The 20,681-nt window shown below is 35.7% G+C and overlaps 1 protein-coding gene across 1 annotated transcript in view; it reads left to right on the top strand.

The window, feature by feature from the left end:
- nfasca (neurofascin homolog (chicken) a) overlaps window positions 1–20,681 on the top strand; it is a 198,795-nt gene that overhangs the window by 51,043 nt on the left and 127,071 nt on the right. Inside the window, exons 3-7 of the mRNA XM_051924556.1 lie at window positions 11,002–11,164; window positions 16,263–16,368; window positions 16,788–16,984; window positions 18,346–18,468; window positions 18,956–19,126. Coding sequence (XP_051780516.1) covers window positions 11,086–11,164; window positions 16,263–16,368; window positions 16,788–16,984; window positions 18,346–18,468; window positions 18,956–19,126 — 676 coding nt within the window. The 5' untranslated portion in view covers window positions 11,002–11,085. The remainder of the gene's footprint in view (window positions 1–11,001; window positions 11,165–16,262; window positions 16,369–16,787; window positions 16,985–18,345; window positions 18,469–18,955; window positions 19,127–20,681) is intronic.

A 20,681-nucleotide genomic window follows, 5' to 3' on the forward strand; every position in this document is an offset into this window, starting at 1 on the left:
AGGCTATTATTTATTATTATAATTTCCCAGCATTTTTGGACATTTTAAATTAATTTAACAAGGTTAACTGCGTTAAGATTGTTTAAAAGTGTGTCTGTATTTCTTTTGATATGTTTTAGGTATTTAAGAATTTTTAAGCTAATGATTGCACACTTTGAAATGTCACTGAAGTAGTTAGTTACTCCTCTGTAACAATTTAATGCATCCAAATTGCTAATTTGAATTGCAAAATAGATTTTCTTTCAAGAGAATGTTTAAAATAAGAACAATAGTTCATCCAACAATACATGAACAATCCAAATACTTTAAAAGAATACATTAGATGAAGTGACAACTGGTTGCCTTCTTCATCTTGTCCTACACATCAACTACACAAAGCAAGACACCTACAATCTTTTGTCATGTCTGAAATTAAGAGAGAAGCTTCTGTGCACACCTTTCATTTTTGAAGTAGAAGCCCTACAGTTACCAGATTTTTTAAAATGTTATTTCTGTTTTTGCTGTTTATCCATATTCTCAAGGTTAACTAAAGAAATTAGCAGAATCCTTGGGTATAGTGGAGTTTGCCATCAAAGTCATAAAATGAATTCTGAAACCAAATTCATTAACCCCAGTCTATTTTCTGAGATACTGCAAAACGCAGATCAGCCTTTGTACAATGCGTGAATTATTTATAGAGTAACCAAAATGGTATGTGGGTTGGTTGATTGTTAGGTATTGGGTCATCACGGTTGATGATCAATTGGTATTGACATATAATGATTTATATGTGTCCACATTTTTTTCATATTTTTTAATTGCTATCAAGCTGGTATTAGAACATGTTTAAAACATGAACACTATATGCACATATGGCTTACACAACCAGTCGGATCATAAATTAGTAAACTATAATATGCACTAACCACAAACTCAAAATCAATTCCAGTCAGAAATGTTACCAACAGCATAGCATGCAAGGTAATTTAGCAAATTAGACTTAAAAACTGTCTTTGTTAGGTGCAGATCTTACACTGACCTTTTCTATATAAGGTCCATATTTTACTTTTCAACATGGTCATTCTCTGTCTTAAGGCAACGTTTTTACTTCTTCATAAGATACATTCATGAGTAGAGTAAGCTATCATTCAGCATATACATTGACATGGTGGGGCTTCACAGTCATAGAACATCTGTTGATTTTGTTGATATAGTGCAGTACACTACTGTATAGCTAGAGTAAGGATCTGTGTTCAACAATGTGCATAAGTTATAGAAGTAAGACATTAATCACATGTAAAGTATGGGAAAATAATGAATTATTTACAACAATTTGAGACCCCTAGACTGATACAGCATGCAGTATTGCCTTGGGAAGACACATGGTCTCCCAGGTTCTTTTAATATTTGCTCTGGTTTCCCATCCTGATTTTATTCCTTTTCTAGGCTTCATGAATTGGCTCCATCTCCCTGTAATCAAATAATGATTTAAAAGGTTTGAGGAAATGGTTGGAGTTTAACTGTGTAAACTGGAGGTGAAGGTGTCATTAAAAAACATACAATATGTGATGGAGAACTTAACCTTCACCTTATGTCAATCTGTTTTAGATAGATGGTGATCTCAACACTAGGATGTATACAAATAGCTTAAGAGTAAATTGTTCAAAAGACACAAAAAATAAAAAAATACTATTGCATGATATTGAGGTGTTGAACCTGTTTAAAATATGAGTCCTTTGTGCCAATACCAGTGTTTATAGTACTGCATTTATTTTTTATATATTATACCACCAGAGTATTTACTTTTATGAGCCCTAAGTGGGAGCTTTGCAAAATTGAATAATAAACTATTTTAACAAAATCATATTAATTTAGTCTGCACCAAAACTGTTTCCTTATATATTTTGCTCATGGTAAATATATTCTGCCGCCCTCTACAGGGACTTATTGAAGACGTGCGTTGGCAGCTACTTTTCATCACAGCTATTCCACATTGGATTTGTTATTAAAATAGGGATGGCAGGGATAGCTGGGTTGACCAATCAGTCAATCTTTATTTTATATAGCACCATTCACAGAGTCATCTGCCACAAATGACGCATAGCCCTTGGAATTTAATTAGATTTTGATTTTTTTGAGACTGCCACCTGATCCGTTTCCATTTTGAATGAAATGAAATTGCAGTGTTGGTATGCATGTCAGAGTTGTAGGCAGCTGAGATTGGGGCATCTGTGAGCTGTGTGAATCAGGGAAAGAAGAAGGAGGAGGAACTAAGATTAGTAACTAATGATTTTCAGGCAGTTTATTGCTGTTTGGCAGTGAGGTGCTATGTCTTTTGTCTCCATGTAGCCTGGGGTATATTTTTTAGAAACAATGGTACATTTGGCAGGAATGATGTTTAATAACCACACATTGAATCAGTCAGAAGATCACTTAATAGAATGCTTCAGGTTTGTCATTAGCCTGTTTAGGTTAAGGGGCGATTCTAATCTATCATTCTGCAGAGCAAGTGGTGAATAAAACTAAATGGAAGTCTTTAATTTTAAGCTCATGTGGACTGCCCTTTGACACACCTGTCTTCTAGTTTTTGGCTTATATTTTGTATATTAGACTCTGCATACACTCTCCATACTCCCATGCCTTCAGCTCTGCGGTATAGACCGTCTCTCAGCTACTCACTGCCCAGCTCTCTTGCATTATTGATGCAAGCCTGAAGCTCAGTGGGGGTGGGGGCTAAGGGGCAAAATGAGTCCCTAAGGGGGAGGATGGGAGGTCACAAGTACTGCATTGACCTGCTCTTGAGATGGAACACAGGACCTTTCTGGATAGAGGCAGCTTACAAAGAAAAACGTTTCTTAAAGTGGGATGGTTATTTTTCTGTATCAAATGGTATGGCCTTTAAACTGTGGAGTCATTACATATTGTTTGAAAAGAAATTTATAACTACATTACAATGAAGCGGTACATATGGAATATTGTCTCCCTTGTTTACAAGTTGATTAAAGGTAGGTTTTTCTACATGTATCAGTATTTTAAATTGCATTTTCTTATTATTGTTGTGTGTGTCTACATATATCATAATGAGCACTCATTTTTCATAGCGTATGTACGTGTAATCTGAACATTTTTATGAATATACAGCATAGGCTGTTAGGACACATGGGTTAATTACTTTCTCACAGCTTTGTTTAATTGATTATTTTGCTAATTGGTTTTGTTAATTCACTCCAGGCTTCATAAATTATTGTTATTTGCATACTGTTATTATTGAATTTCCATGAGTGTAGCATACTGTGTAGTTATTTGTAGCAATCATATTATGTTCAAAGTAAAGAAGGGAGAATGCATTCAGTTCTTGATCATTAGCAGCCTTGGAAAGCAGCAGAGGCTGATGTGGGTTTCAACTTATAAATCTGTCAATGCTAAGCAGTGTGCTGCTGAAGACTCTTTAGAAGTAGCACTCTTGAGGAAGGCTCCTGCAGAATATCCGTGGCCTGTCTTCTTAGCTTAAGTAGACACTTACTTTTATTGTTTGCTAGTAAAGAAGCTTGTCTTTTCCTACTAATGCACTGCTGCTATATTTTATCTAAATAAAACTCCCTTATCTGTTTTATTTATAATGAAATATTTACTGGGGCAACACAGTAGTGTGGTGATCAGTGCTGCTGCCTCGTGGATCAAGCATTTTGTGTTTAAATTTCTAGCCTGGTTGTTGTCCATGTAAAGTTTACACATTTATCCCATCCCTGAATGGGTTTCATCCCACATCCCCATTGACTTGTAGGTTAGGTTGATTATCTTTTCCAAATTGGCCCTGTAAAGTGTATGAGTGTATTAATCATTTGTGGATAGCTGGACTGACCATGGTTGGTCCCTGTCTTATGTCTGATGCTGCCAGGATAGACTCCAGCCCTTGACAATCCTGAAAAAGAATTACACAAGTCTGAGAATGCTTTTTATGTTAAAAAAGCAAGCATTGATCTGACTTCAAATCTGTTATTAGCTTTTCCGATGGGTGTACATTGTCAGTTCCTTGTCCTGTTTGCCCACTGATGTTCACTGATGTTGGCAAACTAACCAGATGTCTATGAGTGACAGAGCCTTCAGGTCTGATGCACCCAGACCTTGGAATGGCCTTCCTAAATTAATTATATCAGCTGACACAAGTTATATTTTTGTTCCTGGTTTTCTAGCAGTATTTTGTATTTTTATATTTTTTTAGGTTCATTGTTTATTTTTAATTCAGGGCTTGGTGCTTCTTGCATCTTTGTTTTGTTATTTAGTGGTAATACTATTCTATATCCAGAGTTGCTTATTAGATTTTTTTTCTGTGCTTTTATTCCTGTTGTTACATTTTTGATATTTGTAAAGAGTTTTGAACATGGGAAACGTTTCATATAAATAGAATGTTATTGTTATTACTATTATTGTGATTACTATTGTAATTATTTGTCATTTTGAACTCTGCACCTTTATAAAGCAACTCTGTCATAACAATAAATATACCACCTAAGAAAGAAAAAGTATGGGGTTACCTGTATGTTTTTCTGGATAATGTTAAATTCTTGGTAGAGGGAAAACGAGTAAGATATGATTCTACCACATCCATCTTAGCCCACTTCCATTTGTACTCATTTTATTAATTTCTTGAAACCTATACATTCCTCTAAAAATCACGGCTTGGGTCTTTGACTCTGGTTTTGTTCCATCAACCCAAAGTTTTGTATCTTACTTAACTGATGAACCTAAATATGCCCACAGTGGAGTGTGAAAACGTTTGTGTGTGAGAGAATGTGCTTTACAATAAACTGGAACCTCATTGAGGGTTTTTTGTGCCTTGTGATGGGACAGGCTCCTGCTCCCTGTGGCCTTGCATGGAATAATAATAATGAATGAATAAATTGCACCCATGACCCTAAAGCAGTTTTGAAGATGGGTGAATAGATTTTTAGAGGACCTGTCTCATTTTTGTAGGAGTGTTTCTGAGTCTTGTTCTCGCCATATTGAAATAAGACACCCAGACTTTTGTTTCAGGGAAGATGTGGCGAGTCTAAATTAGCCTGGGATGGTTCTGCGTGTATGTGCAAGAGTGTCTTAAAGCAATAAATTGGCATTCTGTCCAGTTTTAGTTCGAGCCCTGCACTTGATACTTTCAGGATAGGCACTACATTACTCATATAACTGAATTAAGAAGCTTCTGTAAGTGAATGGATGGAAGGAAGGACATAATATAATAAATATATAGGCATATGTGTATTTTGCATTGTGGGTATTTTTCGCTCACATCCTGTGCAGACTCTTGATAATTATAGATTCTAATATAGACCTGTAGGACAGTGTGAATATATTCGCTGATGGACTGGTGATATATTCAAGCCTTTCAAGTGACAGGATAGGCCAGAGTTGTTCCCTAACTTGAAACTGGATTATGTTGGTTCTGGTAATGGGTTGGCATTTTCACTCACCAATAAGTAAGTATTGAACATCCTGGAAGGTTTCGTTTTATTATCACAGATTTAATAAGTGGTAATGACACACAGCAGTCATGTTAGGTTTGGTCCAAGCCCATCACAAGCAGGTTTATTTGGTCTTAAGGTAGTTTCTTCAGACATGAGTAGAACTTTGAATCCTTCTCTTACCATTCCAGATGTTATTTATGTTCATTTTCTAGGACAGATAAATAGAATGAGAAAGCATATGTAGCAGAGGATTATGTCATGACACAGATATATACTGCACAAGTAAATTCTATAGACAAGTTTTCATGTTCCACATCACCACTTGATTGTCAAAAAGCTACTGGATGCAAGCTATGGCCGAGCTGGAAGCTGCATTTCATGAGAATAAATTTATAGTCAATTAATAGCAGAAACTTTTCATTCTAGGTATCTTTTGAATTCAAAAACAAATACCATTTAAATCATGAAACAAAAAGAAGCAAAGAGAAAAAATATAATTTGATATGAGTGCATGAAAGGTTACAGTGTGAACATTTTTGCATTCTGTTCAGACATGGAATAATCTGGGAGTACACGTGTTGTCTATCCATCCATCCTTATTTTCCAGGATGACTATAACCTCCAGCGCTAAAACTAAACATTTAAAGTCAGAATTGCGTTTTTGTGAATTGAGATCATTGCTACTTCAGTAAGTTTGCTTCAGTATAGCTGCAGTAAAAAGCCTTTAGCTTAATTCAGCAGAGTGAAGTAGATATCAGCTTTGCAGACAAGCACATATGTAATGGTAATGTTAGTAAATGTGCCTTGACATGCAACATTACTTTCAGAAAAATAGCATATACTATTAGTTTGAATTACTTTTGGGTAGACCCTTCTCACCTGAACAAGACTGATAATGCTGCTTCCAGGGTGGAGAACAGAGAAAGACAAAACTCATGCACACTTACCACCACAGACAAACTGTAATAACTATCTGTTTAGCTTGTTGGAAACTATAACAACTTATAAAAACTAACCTCTGTTAAGGCAACTGACTTGGTATTGGACTAGAACTTGACGTATAATTTAAAGAAACAGTTGGTAATCAGACAAAATTATAAAATTCTAGGTAGCAATAGGGCAGAAAGTAAGAAATTGAAAGTGGCAACTAGTCAAATCATTTTTTCTTTGTGCATGCTGTATCTAAACTCACTGTAAAGTGCCAAAAGGGTTACAATCCACTGTCAGATGTAAGTCAAGGGTAACTTAACATCCCAGCATCTTATTTCCTGCAGGTGTTTATATCCCTTCTCAAAAGATACAAAACTCACAAACATGATGTTGATTGCTCCAGCACTCTTTAAAACCTAAATATTTTGGAAAATAAAAGGTTAATTAGAATGCTAAACTATTTGGGTTTCTTCGGAAACCGTGATTGTAGTCATTTTAAGTTAGTTGTTTTCACAATTCTTCTGCTTGTAATGGAAATAAGCAACAACACAAACATTGTATATAGGATCATAATGAAAAGGCACAAACGTGTTTTCCTTTTCTGAAGTGCCTAGGTAAATGCATGATAAATCCAGGACTACTTATTAATTTGTATTGCTATATGACAAGATTGGGTTCTAACCTTTGGATGCTATGCAGTATATTAATATGGGAGCACAAAGCCAATCAGATCGCAGCACCGTCTGTTCAAGAATTAATCATCAATAGTAAAATGCTGCACCACCACTTTGTGAAAGCTGTTTATTAGAAAATAATGGCTTGATTTCTATGCATTTTGTTTTTAATGCAGCTTGAATTGTGTAGATGAGAGATGAAGATTTTTTTTTTATTTGAGAACTCTGTCTAATTACTACATTTAGAAACCTGTTTTTTTACCTTGCTCAACCTTTACTGCCGGTGGTGATGAGTTGAGTTGTTTGCTGCTAGAGGGCAACTATATACAGTGCAATCCAGTTGTCTGTAAGTTCTGAAGCAAAGGGAGCTTTCCTGTTTACAGTTTTGCCCAACATTCATTCTCCAAATTGTGTTTTATATTGTCATGAGTACAATATCACCTGTCTCCTATATTCAGGGGAAATAGACTTGGGACTTTATGCCGTACCTATTCTAGACAAAACTGTGATTCAGTAAATATAGATGCATTAAGCCCACATCTCAATACCATTGTTGATGCTATAGGTACAATAGTTTCAGGAGAGAAAAATAAGAAGATAAGAAAAAGTGAAACATCATGGTACAGTGCTTGCGACACCACAGAGTAGTCTACTTTATAATATCCAGAGACAATGTACTTGTGCATTTTCTCATTGCTCAAATGTTCAGTTTGCTTTTGAGCACATAAGAGGTGGACATTTTTTTATGCAGGTAAAGTTTCTCTGACTGAAACAATGGTGCAAAAAATTTTTTTTCATTGGAAATAATAAAGTATCAAAAAAAGTGAGTTGAGTGGTTTCCACTTGAAATTTAAAAAATGCATTATCTTGGGAAATCTAAACTTCTGCAGATAATATTTCAAGGGAGAAAGAAAAAAAAACTACATATATTTAAAATACAAACTTGAATGACTGACTCACTCTGTCACAAACTCATCAACAAAAACACTATTTCATGGATGGTACGTCTAGGTCTGTAAGTATCTGCTAAGAAAGGACATTTTGATATATCAATATTTAGAGGTAAACAACAGAGCCCCTGAGGAGACAGTGTAATTTTGTTAGTATTTTGTATTTAGATTTTTTAGAGATGTAAATGTATACATAACATTAAAGTATTAAGCAACATGTTATGTTAACAGAAAATGATGTACAGTAATCTCTCGCTATATTGCGCTTCGACTTTTGCGGCTTCACTCTATCTCCGATTTTATATGTAAGCATATCTAAATATATAATGCGGGTTTCTGCAGACAATGGGTCTTTTTACTTCTGGTACATGCTTCCTCAGTTGGTTTGCCCAGTTGATTTCATACAAGGGATGCTATTGGTGGATAGCTGAGAAGCTACCCAATCAGAGCATGCAGTTAAGTTCCTGTGTGCTGAATGGCTCAGCGACGGTGCGCCGAATTCGATTCCGCTGCGTTAACCAGGAAGTCTCGTTTCGCTCATTCAGCATCAACGTGTTTCGCTTTGTAAGAGTTAACTTTTGTGCTCTTCTGTGTTTATCTTTGTGCATAGTCAAGCCCTTCATTATGGCTCCAAAACGATCTGCTCCTGCTACTGCTTCAGGGGCCGTGCCCAAGCGCCAACGGAAGATGCTAACGATTGCCGAAAAGGTAAAAGGTGTGGATATGTTTTATTAAAAAAGGAGGAAAAGAATATAAGATCTACGGCTGCAGTGTCCTTTAACCAGGGTGCAAAATGAGTTGTAAGTGGACATAATAAGGCGGTAAGGTTTATAAGAGTGTGGGAAGGGCTTATAAAGCCATAAAATAAATATAAGGTCGCTACTTCATGGATTTTCACCTATCGTGGGGGGCTCTGGAACGTAACCCCCGCGATAGGTGACGGATGACTGTATAGACACATGCGATACTATCTGGTGTTCATCATACAGTATCAGGTGTGCATGTGAAATTATCTGGTATGCACTATAAAGGTACAGTGTGGGTACTAGGCACTGTGGCTGTGAACTTATGGAGGGTGGGCGAAGTAGAGGCAGAAGTGATGTACTCAGATGCAAGATAAGCTGGGACTGTCAGTTTAACCTCAATGGGTTCCCTGTTATCTACTCCATTACAACATACATTCTCATCAATGGACTTCGAAAGGGGATCCCAAAATCTGAAATTGCTTACATTTACATGTGCGTCTGCTTACTTTGAACGGGGATGCCCTACTACTCTCTACAAAATTCTTTATGTATACATGCACATCTCCAGACTTTAAAGGGGGACCACATACAACAGGCGAAAGACACAAAAAAATGTTTCAGCGAATGATGTAAAGAAAAGAACATTATAAACATCTAATAATGTTAATAATATATATTTAGATTTCACATTATTCCTACTGATTACCCTTTTTAATTCAAAAGAATACACCTTCCTATAAAATTGAATTGTCTTTAAAAAAACTGGGGCCCATTGCCTTATGAAATTTCCAAGGCAACTTTGCCTACCACAGACCAAAATATATAAAAGCAAATAGCCAGTTGCAAAGATTTCACAGTGGGTACAGATAGTACATTTTAAATCAGCTTCAGTTGTAAACCAAACAAGCACTTGCCATAATAAAATGCAAAGTACACCAAGCATTCCAGTAGTCAGAAAGCAACAAAGCTGAGACCACCAGGTACAGTAAATGTTTTTTATCTGCAGTCAAAGTATGTTATCAAGCCATCCATTTTCTAAGCTTGCTTTAGCAAGTATAGGGTTGTAGAGAGTCTGTGCCTATCATGCCAGAACTGTTACCATGGTAAAAGCCAACCTCTGGATTAGTTGCCAGTCTGTCAGGCAGAGTGGTGGCTCTGAGGCTAGAGATCTGCACTGGAAATCGGAAGGTTGCCGGTTCAAATCCCGTAAATGCCAAAAGAGACTCTGCTCTGTTGGACCCTTGAGCAAGGCTTCTTAACCTGCAATTGCTGAGCGCTTTGAGTAGTAAGAAAAGCGCTATATAAATGCAACGAATTATTATTATTATTACCAAATGCACATGCACATACACATAAACACACTAGGCCGGATTAGATTTGTCAGTTAAAGAAACCTGTAACAGGAGGAGAACAGGTAAGCTTCAAGCAGAAGGCATCCTAAAAGGAAACTGAATCATTGTTCATGCATACTTTGGCTGACAGCTGATTACTGTTCATCAGTGCCAAGACTATCGAATATCAAACCTTACAAAACTTATTTCAAATTGTTGTACTCTCTTGGATGTTGTATTGCTTTTGGTAATGAATGCTTTGCTGCCGATTGCAAATTGTATGACTGGAGGAATGAGAAGAATTAATTTTGTTGTTTTTATATTTTATATAATATTTAACCTACACTGCACACACAGTCAAATGGAATAGACTTGCTGCAGTCATTTACCCATGTGGCTTCATTTTATTAAGCTGTTCTATAGTTTGAGCTGTTGAAAGTATGAGGAACTTTTATGAGTTTGAAATAGATTGGCTAAGGAGTGAATTTTAAAAGTGAACTATAGCAATGTGTATAATTGAAGTCTCAATTTTGGACTTATTTTGTTAAATGTGTTCAAATATCCACCTCTCGTTTTATGTGTAGAATTTGTTGCCATTTTTTGGTAGCTTAATAAAGGCAGAGCCAGTGAAAGTAGTCAGTGGGGATTACGGAAAGCAGCTGTGAATCTAGGCCAGCCACTGGATGCCATTGCTTTGACAGTGGGAGTGTGAATTTTTCTGAAAATAATAAATCTGCAGGACAAAAGCACTGGCTTAAACGAGAGTGCTTCACCTACTCAAATCCAGGCTTTTTTAAACTAGATTTATTAGCTTTCACAGACATTACAGTACTGCAGGAAATCTGTCATTTTAACATTACATTAATTATTTGCATTTAAAATGCCATTTTCCTCCAGCCATGAAATGATGGTTTTCGTTTTGTCTTTTTCAGCAGAATACTTAACCAAGAGCTGTGGTCAGAGGTCGGGACAGTCAATCACTGGCACAAAGAGCTTCTTCTGAGTGAATCATAAGGATGATGTCAGAGATGTGCAGGGTGGCAATCTTCCTCTTGCTGTGCTGGGAAGCAGTAAGCATTGAGGTTCCCCTCGATCGTAAGTCCACAAGCAAAATTCATTTTAATTGCATATTTATTATACACTCGACTGTTACTGTTGAGAAACAGTTAAAAAATTAGCAAAAGTTTTGAGAGTTGCATTTGCATATTTTTTTTCTGTGTTTTTGTTAAACTTTCCTCTAATTGAGTTATGTAATATCCATACTTTATATTCATATGTATCACTAACATCCCTGAGTTAATACTGTATATTTTGTCCAAATACAAACAAGCTACAAGATTGTTTTATCTCACTAAAACATAAAGAACAAGATCCAACTTAAAATTAATTCTTACATGAACAATAGGTATGAATGTACATTTGGGTAATTAATATCAATTACTATTTTCTTGCCCATTCTTGCCCGATGAGGCATTTGTACAAGGTTTTGAAATCATTCATGTATTAGCTTAAGTCAAGTTTTTAGAAATGTTAGGAAAATATATATATTTAGCAGCGCAGTTTTTAATGTATTGCTTATTCAAATCTGTGGCTTATTATTAAGTCCTGATCAGTACAACTAATTCCAGAATTGAGCAGTACTTTAATCCTTAAAAGTTGGGCTACTTTGCACATCCAAGTTTTTCTAAACAAAATGTAAAGTTAGTGAGATACGGTAAATAAAAATATATTAATTTTGTCATAATAATAATAATGGGCATAATATTGCAAAATACATCAATAATAATAGTAATAACTTGAAAGCCTCCCATAAATATGATGCTCGCACACACACACACACACACACACAAAACTTTATAGCCAGAGATTTAGAAACAATACTTTAAAATAAAAGCTATTTAGGGTTCATACGTGGGGTGTGGGGTGACCACTGACAATGAAAACTATTTTCCTGTGTGACATTCTAGCATAAAAATGAGCACAAATTCTGCATTAGCTGTAGAAATAGTAGTAGCAATGGTAGTAGTAGTAGCAGTCAACTAACATATGTGTGTGTTTATTATTACAGTACACAAAAGTAGTTTAGGTAAATAATTTATATAGTCTGATGAGTAAAAATAGTTTTAATATATTGAGAACTAATCAAATACATACAAAATATTATATACATTTTATAAATAAGATGTTGGGCCAGCTCGAACAGCCAGAACAGCTTCAGTTTGACTTGTCATTAATTTTTTAAGTAGCTGAAACTGTAATGGAGAAATTCAGCATCAGCTTTGTATGAGAAATTTCATTTGATGCTTTTTGATGAAAGATAATGCTTTTTCTTTGACTAGTTTAAATTCTCCTATAAAGGATTAGTTATTTTGACATTTCACTACCAGCAAGATAGAACTGCTTTTCCGTACTATGACTATGACTATGATCACTCAGAATATCAAGATATCAAATATTTTAAAATTATTTTGACAGGTAGTGAGACCAGTATAAAATACAGTAATCCCTCCTCCATCGCGGGGGTTGCGTTCCAGAGCCACCCGCGAAATAGGAAAATCCGCGAAGTAGAAACCATATGTTTATATGGTTATTTTTAGAATGTCATGCTTGGGTCACAGATTTGCGCAGAAACACAGAAGGTTGTAGAGAGACAGGAACATTATTCAAACACTGCAAACAAACATTTGTCTCTTTTTCAAAAGTTTAAACTGTGCTCCATGACAAGACAGAGATGACAGTTCTTTCTCACAATTAAAAGAATGCAAACATATCTTCCTTTTCAAAGGAGTGCAAAGCAAGCAGTCAAAAAAAAAATCAATAGGGCTTTTTGGCTTTTAAGTATGCGAAGCACCGCTGGTACAAAGCTGTTGAAGGCGGCAGCTCACACCTCCTCTGTCAGGAGCAGGAAGAGAGAGAGAGACAGAGCCACAGAAAAACAAAGTCAAAAATCAATACGTGCCCTTTGAGCTTTTAAGTATGCGAAGCTCCGTGCAGCATGTCCTTCAGGAAGCAGCTGCACACAGCCCCCCTGCTCACACCCCCCCTACGTCAGCGCAAGAGAGAGAGAGAGAGAGAGAGAGAAAGTAAGTTGGGTAGCTTCTCAGCCATCTGCCAATAGCGTCCTTTGTATGAAATCAACTGGGCAAACCAACTGAGGAAGCATGTACCAGAAATTAAAAGACCCATTGTCCGCAGAAACCCGCGAAGCAGCGAAAAATCCGCGATATATATTTAAATATGCTTACATATAAAATCCACGATGGAGTGAAGCCGCGAAAGGCGAAGCGCGATATAGCGAGGGATCACTGTAAAGCACTTCTTGAATCATTCATTGGAACATATTCTTCAGTGATGCCTTTCTACGCATTTTCTGTAATAAATCTTGTTAAAATAGACAACTTTCTTTATATATTACTGAGGAGGGGTTTTACATTTACTTTATTGCTGCTGCCTTGGCCTGGATTTGAACCCAAGAATCTGGAGATGTGAGGCAGAAGCATTAACCAGTGCCCCACCCACTAATGCCCCATTAAACTCCAGATCTATTTATATGAAGTTATATATAGAACTGTTAAACCAACAAGATTGTTTTTTTTTTAATTGAAAGCATTTCGTTGCTCCTTAATATTAACACTGTAACTTTGTTTTTATCAAAGCAAGCTTTAAAGTGGATAAAATCTGTATTTTTAATGTTTATTTTGCCAAACTTCATTTGACTTTTACCTTCCATCTGTTTAATATCAGTAGTAAAGTATTTTCAACATCAGTCTTAGGTTTAAGATTTAAGCTAATATTACTAATATCCCTCCTTGTCTCTCCTTTACTTCCACATCCATGGACTAAACAGCAAAGATTCAACAAGAGCGTAAGTGTTCCTTTGTGAGAACCTTTCCCTTGGATGCATCACTATCGGGAGTCACATTTCTGCATGCGCATGCTTTTTTCATTTTTGTCTCTTTGTTGTTTGGGGGCAAATCACAATACATGTGTTTGCTGTGTTGTGTTATGTATTTATTTTGTGGGCAATTTGTTTTTTTCTACTGTTTTCGTGTTTTATAGGCATAAAAATGGAGTCTCAGTGTCCATTATCCAAAAAATAAATATTTGACAAGCTGCCAGTGCTACCACATGCTAGGTTTTTTCCAAGTGCTTGTCCCTTAAGCCACCTATATAGGCTGGGTGGTTGCAGCAAAATTAGAAATGACTAAAAAAATTAAATAATTCTGAATAATATTTTTCTTTAAGAGTCCTATTGTCCCAGTGTCTGGAGAATTTGACTATTAACAAGACATTCAGTTTCCATGACAAAATTACTGTGATAGACAAGGCATGTGACCGGACTATGCAAACTAGGCGTGTGCATGGAGAGTCAAATACACAAATAACTGTTTTGGGTGCTGACTTTCGAAAACCCAGTATGTATTTTATTTTTGTTGTGTGCAAAATTTGTAATGCAGGACTTGGGTGCAGCAGTTCAACTGGCTAAGTGTTGAATCAAATGAGACTGAAGCACATTATTAAACCTCAAGATACAACAATAGATGATCAGTAACTTCAATAACTACGTTCACTACCCAAGCTTAAAAATATCAGAAATTGTCGTCATAAACAGTGGCATTTTTAGTATGAACATTTATTTTATGTGTCATTAGTGGTGGCTACCTTTAAGGAAGCAAATGATCCTGGACTTTTCATACTTCTTTGCTGGCTCTTGCTGCAGCCTTGACTAGAAAAAGCACATGTCGGACTACAATACAGGCTGTCGTAGGAGTGTGTTGCAAGTGCCTCCAACTTGCTAAGATTATGTAAATGAAGTCAGCAACTGGAAATCACTGGAAAAGTTTTGTAATGTGAGTGGGTCTTACCTCGTAACTGCAACATAATGTTATTAATTATATTAACTAAACCTGTTTGTGGGGATCTAATCCAGGCCTTCAGAATTATCAGAGGTATTGATAAAGTAGATCCAGCAACATTCTTTCAAGGTGAATCACATACTTGAGGACATCAGTGGAAATTAAGGGGAAGTGCTTTTAAAACTGAAGCCAGGAAGCACTTTTTTACACAAAAAGTTGTAGGACTCTGAAACAAACTACCAAGCCACGTAGAAAAAGCAGAAACATTGACAACCCTTACAAAGAATAGTGATTAGATATTGGGACAAGCTTGCTGGACTGAATGATTTCCTCTTGTTTGTCATATGTCTTAGGTTCTTATGCATCAGAATCATCTTCCAGCTTTGTTGCTGTTCTCAGCATCTCCACCCTCCACACATTCAGCCTCCATCGTGGCACCTGAAGCAGTTCTCACTTCTTCATTCAGCATTGTTTGGAACACAGCTTTTACATGAACCTCTGATGGACATTCAAAATACCTCATGTCATCAGAAGTTGCAAACGCAGTGTAATCATTGCCATTTATTTTATATTTCATTGTTAAGCTTAACCGTCTATCCAAATTATTAAGATCATATAAATAAGCTTCCTAAAAGATGTCATGTGATTCAGTTTGTGTGTGTTGCAGCTTGCAAATTCCAAACATGATCCTGCCAAATCACTGTAACTTGCTGATCAATGCTTTATCATCCAGTTACCATGAAGCAGTCAAACTTCAAAGAAAAGTTCTTTTCACCACCAAACCACCTTTTTATCATTTCGTAAACATAGGTTTCATTTGTTAGAAGTAAAATGATCCCTTTGTTCATATAGGTTTCTTAAAACAATATTGTTATAATGCATCATCTTATCGAAAGCAAATTTGAAATACTTTGTTGACAGTTGTTCTGGGTCCAAAACTTTTAACTCTTTGTCATCTGGTTAATTGCTCTTAATGAAATGTTGGAAAAAATCTACTACAACAAAATACACCATGAAACCCATGCCACTTGAGTAAATCAGGTTAGATAACAGCATGATTAGATTGAAACCATCTCTAATATATAAATACGTAACAGATTTATATTACATCACCTTGGGTCAAGGTCCCTGCCAGATACACAGTCCAATAAAAGTAATAATTTGTCATTTTACAATGCTTCTGCTATAGCTTGAACATCGAGTTTTCTATTACTGTGCTAGGCTCTGAGACTCCATCAAATTATTAAGTACTTAATTCTTTATCTAATGAAGAAGATATATTGCCCTTACAAAGAAGGCATTCTTCCTAATGCTCTGTGGTCTTTCTGCTACTACAGTCAAGCAACCTCCAACAATCACAAAGCAGTCACCTAAAGACTACATTGTCGACCCCAGGGATAACATCATAATTGAGTGTGAAGCTAAAGAAACCCCCCTTCCCAGGTAAAACTTACTCTTACTTTTCTTGACTGTTTGTATGTTTTCATCGCCTCCTATACAATTAAATTGTTGTCTCTCATTTGGATTGTTTTTAATTATTCTTATAATGTGATCTAGAAGTGCTATTTTTTAATTTTGAATTACATGTTTAAACAAGCAGGAAGACTGTAATATAACACATTTTTCAGAAGATATGGATTTCAGACTTAACAAACTAGCTATTTAAAAGAAAGTCGACAATAGTGGTTGTTTCTCTCCGTATTAAGCACAGTGGTGTTTAGATGAGATTATTTGAGTATCAAAACATAATTGCATCTTGAATAAACATGCAAAATTAAATGAGTTTTTAAATGGTCTGAAGAAAACAGGTCTTGTATGTTTTCATGCTTTTGATTGATTCTTTTACATTCCGCTCTTTAAAGCTACACGTGGACACGTAACAGAAAGTTCTTCAATGTGGCAAAGGATCCTCGTGTAACAATGAGACGTAATTCTGGTACACTAGAGATTGGTTTCCGAAGTGGAGGGCGTCCTGATGAATATGAGGGAGAGTATCAATGTTTTGCTAAGAATGAATTTGGGACTGCACTCTCCAACAAAATATTGCTCCGTGTTTCAAGTAAGTAACAGGGACAGGGAAGCCCGTCATTTTACTAACATTTGCCATGGCTCCTCTTGTCAGTGTTTTTTTTTTTATGATGCAGTAAGTCACATGATGGGGGGGGGGGGTGTTCAGGGGCAGGATGCATACAAGAAAGCTCAGACGGCGGGTTTGCTTGAGCAGTCTGTTATTTTGTCTTTGCAACATCCACCATGTAGAAATTCCTTTGCACCTTTAAGAGTTTTGGTATGTTTCTGTATTTTGTGTTTTTTGACTGCTAAGAATTAGTTTTTTAAAAGCTGTTGCACATGTTCACTGTGCTTTTTGGGACCTGTTGTTAGAGCATACAGTGATTGCAACGGGTGTGTTGTTGGAGGTCGCAACCTGAGTACTGTGATGTACCAGATACAAAAGGTCTTCTGGGTAATCTTTCCAAATCTGAGCTGCACATAAAAATAACAAATTGCTTGCTGAAAAATGCCTGTGCTTAATTTTTTTGCTTTTGTCCTCGGCTTAGTACCCCTCTCTTTTTTGTTTTTTTGACCATAACACAGAGTTTTCTTCACTGTTCTGTCTCAGCCCATTTCTGCTTTCATGTTCTTCTCCTGGTTACTCCAAATCTCATTTGCCCTGGACACATAATATTAACCTTTTTACTTTATAATTTAAATTTACAGATTTTTGTCCTGTGTTTTTGTTTTCGTTTAGCCTTCCAATTTCATGACCTTTTTCTTTTACATGATTACATGTTTTAGACTGTTTGTGTTTTACCCTTTTGTATTTTGGTGCCATATCTGTTTTATTAGATCTTGTATGTCCTTTACTGTTTTCTGATCAGTTTTATTAATTACTAACTTGTGAATTAAAACAGGTTCATTTAGTGGAAAACTCCACCCAATAAAGTTTTTTTTTGTTCTAATATGTTACTTAATTCATGTAGTTTATATTGATGGCTAAGAAAAAATTTAATTTCATGCATTTCAGCAGATCAAGAGAAAGACATTTATCATATAATGGAACATGGTAGCAACCTGTGCGGTTCAACAGTAAGCAATGTTACAAGTGTCCATGGAGAAGTTAAAAAAATCTCATGTTACCCATTTTGCATAAGCCTGTTATCTAGTTATATGCTCAAGACATGCAAAAAGCATGCATTTTTCACTAAAATGTTATTAGTAGTTCTTGACAATCAGCATAGAATGTAAATAGGAAAGGTTAATTGAATTGAAGACAGGACTCTTGATCAATGAATGATGGGGTGAGGTGGGTTGTCAATTCAAATGCACAAAGTGAATACTTAACCATGTGCTATCATGTAATGTACTGCACATTGCTGGGGATTGTTTAACCCTCTTCTGTATGTGTTTTTGTCTTATTAGAATCGCCACTTTGGCCCAAAGAGTACCTGGAGCCAGTAGTTGTCAATGAAGGCTCTCATGCCATTCTGCCATGTAATCCACCGCCTGGCCTCCCACCACCTCACATCTTTTGGATGAATAGTGGTAAGACATATTCACTGAATACCTAGAAAAAAATCACATTAGTGCTGAACCATGTAAACTCTTCACGTGACAATATATTCAGCTGAAGTATGGGACTGTTCGTAATGTAAAGGACTCATTATTGATGTGGATAGCCTTGTTGATTTGATTAGCCTGAACAGAGTATGTCATAATATACTGCATATGGTATTTTTGTAATGAGTGTATAAAAATGTTTTTCATTAATAATAGCAATTAATCCTAGAAAAAAATCACATTAGTGCTAAACCATGTAAACTCTTCACGTCACAATATATTCAGCTGAAGTATGGGATTGTTCGTAATGCAAAGGACTCATTGTTGATGTGGATAGCCTTGCTGATTTGATTAGCCTGAACAGAGTATGTCATAATATACTGCATATGGTATTTTTGTAATGAGTGTATAAAAATGTTTTTCATTAATAAGAGCAATTAATTTTCTTTGCATTTTCATTTACTCCCCACAGCCATGTTACCCATCACTCAGGATCGACGAGTCTCGATGGGGCTGAATGGAGACTTGTACTTCTCCAATGTTCTAGCTAAGGATGCTGAAACAGACTATAGCTGTAATGCCCGTTTCCATTTCACACATACCATTCAGCAAAAGAATCCATTCACTCTGAAAGTATTGACCAGTAAGTATCCTCCCATATTTAAAGCAAGACTCATGTGAGCAGAAGAAAAGCTTTCCTCAGTGATTAGCACTTTTTGATACTGTCCAGGATTATTTTGGTTAGCTAGTACTCAGCCTACTAGGTTCAAATGGACAAATTCATTTACATTTCATAATCAGATAGATTTTATTTTGTCATTGGATAGCCTATAAATTACTTTTTCACTTGTGGTTAAAAATATTGATTCCCCCTGGATGTTTCAATCATTGAACAGCATTAATGATACTCTCACGCCAGGATTGCCTTAAATAGCACCTCCTGATCCTTCTCTTTTAGTAATCCATCAGCAGAACAGCAAACAGCAGATGGCCTATGGTAGCATTAAGGTGCACTGCATCATACATGACCAGATGATCTGTTCCTGTTCTTTGATCATGAGTAGCCCCTAGAGCACTGCATGTTGGCGATTTCCACCATGTATTATATTTTGTTTTTTAACAGGCTAGAATTTGCATCCCTTCTTACATTAAAGTGTTCCCCATGAAGGAAATGTTTTTCTTTTCCATTTTCTTTCATAATAGTTTCTTGCTTCATGTTTACTTAATTTATCATTAAAATTAGCTTCAATTTGTGCTTTTCAATGATTTCTGTTGTAAACTAAGGAAATAGGAAAGCTCTTCTTTATTTTTCTGTCCTCCTAAACAAAATGTGCAGTGCTATCGTGTAGTAAAAATGCGTAGTAGAAAACTGATGGTTGGATTTTTTTTTGTTACAATAAATGAATATTGAACAGCTTTAATCACAAAATGTAAAACCTTTAAACATGTGGAGTTAGATTTTAATTGTCAGTCAGTAAATGCTTTATAAGTAATTGACAGCTACTTACTGAAACTATTTTGGAATTCATATTTTTTGTTATTACTGCTTCCAACATTAGCATTTACATCTCAAATTGAAGGTTTGTTTTGTTTTTTTGCTATTACATATTTAGTAGAGACTTCAGATGATACATTTTAGGGGTATCTATCATTATAAATTATAAATTAGATTAATCACTAACAACATAATAGGATAAGTGAAAGACACGATGAAAACATACTATTCAGACCAGAATAACACGTCAGTTCATATTTTTATGTTTTCTACCAATTTCCAGTGCACGGTTTTAAATAGTTGTGCATCTCATTCAATATTACCTGAATTTACAGTACCATTCACCTTGAGAAATTCATTTTTGGATTTTTTTTAAATGTCACTATTTTTGAAACCTTACAATTTTAAAGTAAAAGCTGAACCCAAGTTTATGTGTATCCTTCACTAATAGGAAGCTCTAAGTTTATTTCGGCTGACTGAAATGTCACTCGTGAATTTGGCCTGACAGTTCTAGTTTGAAATTAATTAATTCTGTTTTATATTATTCCTGATGTGAAAGCACACATATTTAGCTGCCATTGAAACTGACACTTACTTATTTACACATTTTAGAAAGACAGTAAAATATGAATTTAATTATACAAAACTATTCGATACTGAATATGAAAAATAAAATCAACATTAGTTAGACCACATGTCTTTT

This window comes from Erpetoichthys calabaricus, chromosome 3 (assembly GCF_900747795.2).
Source record: "Erpetoichthys calabaricus chromosome 3, fErpCal1.3, whole genome shotgun sequence".
Lineage (NCBI taxonomy): Eukaryota > Metazoa > Chordata > Cladistia > Polypteriformes > Polypteridae > Erpetoichthys > Erpetoichthys calabaricus.